General features: G+C 35.8%; 1 protein-coding gene across 1 annotated transcript; it reads left to right on the forward strand.

Moving 5' to 3' along the window:
* Nucleotides 1-452: 452 nt before the first annotated feature.
* On the forward strand, nucleotides 453-1,330 carry LOC129408181 (WAP four-disulfide core domain protein 2-like). Its single transcript, XM_055151240.1, has 3 exons — nucleotides 453-516; nucleotides 827-964; nucleotides 1,164-1,330. Exons 1-3 carry the CDS (start codon nucleotides 453-455, stop codon nucleotides 1,328-1,330), a joined length of 369 nt encoding a protein of 122 aa, XP_055007215.1.
* Nucleotides 1,331-7,053: the final 5,723 nt, after the last annotated feature.

A 7,053-nucleotide genomic window follows, 5' to 3' on the forward strand; every position in this document is an offset into this window, starting at 1 on the left:
ATAGTGATCAAAATGTCTGTTTCTGGCATTCCTTATAATACTATAAGAGCTCTTCTTTGGTCAGGACCAAGGAGAGCGATCGCAGATAAGTCCATTCTATGCACCGAAAGTTTTTACAATGCAACAAAAATATTTAAATGAGCATGAAACTATTCAAATCTCTATAATGCACAAATAATATAACAGTATATTAGTCTGTCATTTTATTAGGATAAACAGAGATTTGATGATGTTTTTCATTTAAGGCTCACCCACAACTGATCTGGAACATCCACAACTGGAATCCTAATGATGTCGTGCCTGATCCACACCCAAAGAAGTCCTGGTATGCTCATGTTTAATGCAGGGCGGGCACTATGACGTAATATGAGCTCAGTGCTGAGGCTGTATTTTAGGTGGATAAATAGAAGCTCGTACCTCAGTTGAATGTGTCTGTGTCTGTGGTGAACATCATGAAGTTCTCTGTCCTCTGCCTCCTGACTGTGGCCTTTGTGCCTTTGCTCTCTGCTCTGAAAGGTCAGTCACTTTGAATATAATTTTTAAACGGAAAATGTAGTATGTCTATGTTGTATAGTCACAGTTCTATGACCTCGCATAGCTTCATATGGTGTAATTTTCCCACAATGTCAACTGATTGTATCAACTTATTTGTTTTGGTAACATTTACTACATCACAAATGCATTGAACTGGAACATTTGATATATATATATATATATATATATATATATATATATATATATATATATATATATATATATATATATATATATATATATTTTTTTTTTTTTTTCTCTCTCATTAAAATTGTGTTTCTTGTGATTTCAGATGAACATTGTCCAGAGAGCGTTTTGAATGGTCCTCTCTTTCCTTGCCAGGAGCAGTGCTCCAGAGACAGGGACTGTGAGAGGAACATGAAGTGTTGCTACACGGGCTGTGGGCACCTGTGTTACGACCCACGTGGAGGTAACATGTCCCCCTGGAATATATGTGGATGTTGTTTTTAAATTATTGCTTGTGTTTTGTCAGTAAATTAGAGTGATCAAATCCTACGATATCCTTGCCTCACCTCTCTGTATAAATCATTTTTTTCTTGTTACTAAGAATATTTTTTAGATATATTTTAGTGCTTTCTTAATGAACGTCTTCTTCTTAATTTCATAAGTGTCCACAGACGTGCCGAAACCCAAACCAGGATCGTGTCCTAAACCATACCGCTTTGACAAGTGTATCCAGAAATGCGACACTGACCGAGACTGTGAGGGGAAACTGAAATGCTGCTTCAACGGCTGTGGCTTCGAGTGTATGGACCCTGTACATGGCAACCATTGAAATATGAGAGGACAGTGATCATCACAAAGAATCCAACTTTCTGTTGTGTTTATTTGTTCAATAAAGATGACAAACCTCTCTCTTGTTGTGCTAGTTTGAACAGTTTCATATTTTAATCATTTAACTCTTTAAAGTTATCCTTTGTAATTATATTGGCTGACCTGCTGTATTCTCACATAACACCATTAGATGTTATTTACTTTAACCCAGTCTCATAGTGTGAGAGCTTGACAGAAAACATGAAGACCAGAAAGCACAACCTGAACAAAGGCCAGGTGAGGGGAGGGGGAACAGGTTTCAAAACTGACATCTACTGATAAAAAAATAAAAATAATAATAAATAAACTTACAAATGGCAGCTTTAATGTGGTTAGTCAGCTGGAGTTAGTTTTCAGGGTTTAATACCACAGTAATACAAAACTATTTGTCTCCAAAAACAAACAAACAAAACAAAAAAAATTCTGCTGTTTTACAATATTATTTCTCTAAAAATGCTATAAAAAAATTGGAATCCCTCCATGATTGTAAGTGATATATTTTCTTAAATTATTTCCTATTAAAAAAATACTATGTGATCCAATTATATTTATGAGATGTTTTATTGAGCCCAGGACCAGAGTGCACTCTTATGCATCTCTACCCCAGCCCCCCTCCCTCACGATCGTGGAAATCATGATAAATACAACAAAAGTGTCCGTTTATTTCAGTAAGTTTATGACTTAAATCTTTCCTCCCCATCCTCTCTTCCTTTGTCTCCTCCTCTTCTTCACACAGACACTCCAAATAATTTCCCTTGTTAATTTTTTATTTTTTTATTTGCCTTCTGTTTTTCATTTTATTTTTCACTTGTGAAAAGTTAAAATTGATGCAAGAAATTTCACTCAACTTAAAATAAAAAAGCACCTTTGGTTACTACTACTACTACTACTATTACTACTACTACTACTACTACTACTACTGCTATTACTACTACTACGACTGCTGCCTCTTTTTAATTTTATGATGATTATTTATGTTTTGATGTGTTTTTATTTTGATTTTAATGTATTTTTTTATTCTTTAAAGCACTTTGAATTACTTTCTGTACGAATTGTGCTATACAAATAAACTCGCCTTGCCTCACTATTACTATTACTACTACTACTACTACTACTACTACTACTACTACTACTACTCCAATTATTTCAATATTCATCTTTAGTTCATTTATGACCTCACATGTTTCAGTTTCTTTATGGGGGTCGGGTCTTCTCCAGTTTGACACATTTCTACTGAAAATGCACAATTTACATGAACCTTAACAGGAGAGATGCATTGTACCAGGTTGTAGCACGAGCCTTAAATTAGAATAATTTAGCCTTAAACTGGAACAATTTAAGGCTAAACATTGATTTATTTACTGAATGAAATGTATGATTGGTATGAAAACAAATCCACCCAAACTTGTTAAAAGTAGCCCAGATATTATCTGCCCGCCTAAGGCTTTCCCTCCCCACCTGACGATGTCAAAAGAAGCTCAATTAGGCAGCCACCCGCCCAATCTGGTAACACTGTCAGTGGATCAGGTTGGGCTGGTTGTTGGGGCTGGGGGTGAGTGGTGGAACAAGTTGTGCTGCTGCGTAAACTTTGTGTTTGGCTGTGTGTTGTGCTTAGATATAGTTCAGCCAATAGTGATCAAAATGTCTGTTTCTGGCATTCCTTATAATACTATAAGAGCTCTTCTTTGGTCAGGACCAAGGAGAGCGATCGCAGATAAGTCCATTCTATGCACCGAAAGTTTTTACAATGCAACAATGTCAACAAATCTTTCCTCCCCATCCTCTCTTCCTTTGTCTCCTCCTCTTCTTCACACAGACACTCCAAATAATTTCCCTTGTTAATTTTTTATTTTTTTTTATTTGCCTTCTGTTTTTCATTTTATTTTTCACTTGTGACAAGTTAAAATTGATGCAAGAAATTTCACTCAACTTAAAATAAAAAAGCACCTTTGGTTACTTCTACTACTACTACTACTACTACTACTACTACTACTATTACTACTACTACTACTACTGCCTCTTTTTTATTTTATGATGATTATTTATGTTTTGATTTGTTTTTATTGTGATTTTAATGTATTTTTTATTCTGTAAAGCACTTTGAATTACTTTCTGTACGACGTGTGCTATACAAATAAACTCGCCTTGCCTCACTATTACTACACTGAAACAACGGTCCGAGACGGGTTGCTCAAATTGCAAAAACAAATTTGACAACAATAACATCACTTTTTTACGTTTCTCTGTCAAGCATGTTTAAATCTTACAAACATCGCTTGATTGTGGCCGATGTGAGACCTGCATGTTTTAATCAGGTTGAGGAAACATGACTTTATTATAATTTCTGGTGAGGCTCCTTCCTCTGGAATTCTCCTCCCCAAAACTTTTGGAGGGAAAATTCAAATGTAACAGGACACAGGACAGTTCAGGAGCAGAGACACACAGTGTGGAGCAGGAGGATTATGAAGCTGATCTGGAGGTGAGACTTTTCAAAGATTTTATTATGTGCTTCTCCGGCCTAGAATGTCGTCATTGTTAAAACATGTTTGTGTTGTTTTATTTGAAATTAGAGTTAATGTGAGGACAGCTTGAAACAAATTGTTTTTGACTGTCCATCTACAAGAGTGTGACAGTTGTACTAAGATTTGAATGTGTTTGTTCCAGAGTCGTCTACAAACACAGAGTGACGTCCAGGTTCTGCTGGAGCTGTGGGGAAGTTCATGAATGTTATAGTTGATGTTTCAGAAAAAAGGAAGATGTTTGAGAACCAACAAAACACAAACCACAGATGAACAAAGTAAGTAAACCAACTACAATTATTTTTAATTTTTTCAAAATGAACTTCCTATTGAAACTGTTATCGTACTTGTACAAGGTGATGTGGCATTAGGAGACTTTATACCAGATGCCCTCCCTGTTACTGTGTTTAGAGGAAGAAAAGCAGCACATGGTGAGTTTTGTTTCTGCAGATACACTTCTAATGTTCTTGTGATTCTGTTCTGGTCCATTATTGTAGTAATAATTGCTATAAGTGTATTTAAACATGTACAACAGAGTAGATGATCAGAATGTGATCATCATGTGTTATTCTGTGTCCACAGGCAGAGACCAGAGCTTCTTCACTGGAATAAATCTTCACACTGTCCAGCTCCAAACTGTGTGTCTCTGTCCCTGTGCTCTTTATGTTTGATTCTGTTTAAGACAAAACAGAACTGTGGAAAACTAAAGACTGTTTTTGTATTCTTTTACAGAATTAGATCAATTAAATTAAATTATACAAACTTATACATTTCATGATAAGGTACCATAAGATAAATATGCATATTCAGCAGGATTTGTTCAAATTTCATCAACATGAAAAAGTGATGTTCATGTTCCGAGAAAAATATGTGTAGAGGGTTCGAAAAAAGTTTCAAAGCCTAAACATAATTTTATTGCGTGCAACCGCTGTCCATAACTTTTTTACGCAAATCCAGCAACTTTTTTTTTTCAGTGTACTACTACTACTACTACTACTACTACTACTACTACTACTACTACTACTACTACTACTACTACTACTACTACTACAATTATTTCTAATATTCATCTTTAGTTCATTTATGACCTCACATGTTTCAGTTTCTTTATGGGGGTCGGGTCTTCTCCAGTTTGACACATTTCTACTGAAAATGCAAAATTTACATGAACCTTAACAGGAGAGATGCATTGTACCAGGTTGTAGCACGAGCCTTAAATTGGAATAATTTAGCCTTAAACTGGAACAATTTAAGGCTAAACATTGATTTATTTACTGAATGAAATGTATGATTGGTATGAAAACAAATCCACCCAAACTTGTTAAAAGTTGCCCAGATATTATCTGCCCGCCTAAGGCTTTCCCTCCCCACCTGACGATGTCAAAAGAAGCTCAATTAGGCAGCCACCCGCCCAATCTGGTAACACTGTCAGTGGATCAGGTTGGGCTGGTTGTTGGGGCTGGGGGTGAGTGGTGGAACAAGTTGTGCTGCTGCGTAAACTTTGTGTTTGGCTGTGTGTTGTGCTTAGATATAGTTCAGCCAATAGTGATCAAAATGTCTGTTTCTGGCATTCCTTATAATACTATAAGAGCTCTTCTTTGGTCAGGACCAAGGAGAGCGATCGCAGATAAGTCCATTCTATGCACCGAAAGTTTTTACAATGCAACAAAAATATTTAAATGAGCATGAAACTATTCAAATCTCTATAATGCACAAATAATATAACAGTATATTAGTCTGTCATTTTATTAGGATAAACAGAGATTTGATGATGTTTTTCATTTAAGGCTCACCCACAACTGATCTGGAACATCCACAACTGGAATCCTAATGATGTCGTGCCTGATCCACACCCAAAGAAGTCCTGGTATGCTCATGTTTAATGCAGGGCGGGCACTATGACGTAATATGAGCTCAGTGCTGAGGCTGTATTTTAGGTGGATAAATAGAAGCTCGTACCTCAGTTGAATGTGTCTGTGTCTGTGGTGAACATCATGAAGTTCTCTGTCCTCTGCCTCCTGACTGTGGCCTTTGTGCCTTTGCTCTCTGCTCTGAAAGGTCAGTCACTTTGAATATATCTATCTATATATATATATACATATATCTATATCTATATCTATCTATCTATATCTATATATATATATATATATATATATATATATATATATATATATATATATATATTAGGGCCGGGGACGTTAATGCGTTAACATTGCGTTTACTAATTAAGTCATTAACACCGACAATTATTTTAACGCTGTTAACGCAGTTTTTATTATTTATTTATTTATTTTATTGTAAACGTCTGTTTCTCACTGGCTTTTATTTTGAAAAAGTCCACCGCGAGCATTTCTTTAAGTTTGACATCTTTTCATGACACTTTTTTCACTTTTTTCTGACCACGTGAGATGCAACGTGCCCGAGCCTCTGCGAGCCGCGGCTCCGACTCCTGTCGCGGGCTCTGGTCGCGGGTTCAGCCGCCGGCTCTGAGCTGAGCTTATTTCTTTAGTTCAGTGCTGGAGGAACGGATTTACCCAGATACCATTGGAAGAAAAAATGTGATTGGTCCATTTCCATTCCATTATATTAACCCTTTGTTTCCTAAGAAATATCAGTCCAAGTTTATAACACTGATCTGGAAATTATTACTAGTGTAGTGTTCATTACTCACAGCATAAAAAATATTCAATAAATATATTAGTAATACAAACATTCAATATTTTTTCTTGAGTCTTCCCTGAACACCTTGAAGGCTCTGAGGTTCCCCTGTGAAAGAAATGCTGTTTGCACAACAAATGTTTGGCTCTTTCATTTACATTTCCAATAAAAGAGCGCTATACTCGACTTTTTAATTCATTAATTGGTTTTGCGTATATAACATGTGATTAATTCAATTTTTAAATTTTTGCCCAGCCCATATATATATATATATATATATATATATATATATATATATATATATATATATATATATATATTTTTAATTTTTTTTTTTTTTCCATTAAAATTGTGTTTCTTGTGACTTCAGACAAAATTGAAAGTTGTCCAGTGAGCGTTTTGAATGGTCCTCTCGTTCCTTGCCAGAAGCAGTGCTCCACAAACAGGGACTGTGAGAGGAACATGAAGTGTTGCTCCACGGGCTGTGGGCACCTGTGTTACAAGCCAC

Source organism: Boleophthalmus pectinirostris, unplaced genomic scaffold (assembly GCF_026225935.1).
Source record: "Boleophthalmus pectinirostris isolate CB_2022bp ecotype Guang Dong unplaced genomic scaffold, ASM2622593v1 HiC_scaffold_15, whole genome shotgun sequence".
NCBI lineage: Eukaryota > Metazoa > Chordata > Actinopteri > Gobiiformes > Gobiidae > Boleophthalmus > Boleophthalmus pectinirostris.

What these genes read in the sequence shown, in the direction of transcription:
- LOC129408181 (XM_055151240.1), top strand. Translation starts at nt 453, where the DNA reads ATGAAGTTCTCTGTCCTCTGCCTCCTGACTGTGGCCTTTGTGCCTTTG. An exon ending in TTTGCTCTCTGCTCTGAAAG is followed by an intron (nt 517 to 826) that starts GTCAGTCACTTT and finishes TTGTGATTTCAG; the next exon opens with ATGAACATTGTCCAGAGAGC. An exon ending in GTGTTACGACCCACGTGGAG is followed by an intron (nt 965 to 1,163) that starts GTAACATGTCCC and finishes TAATTTCATAAG; the next exon opens with TGTCCACAGACGTGCCGAAA.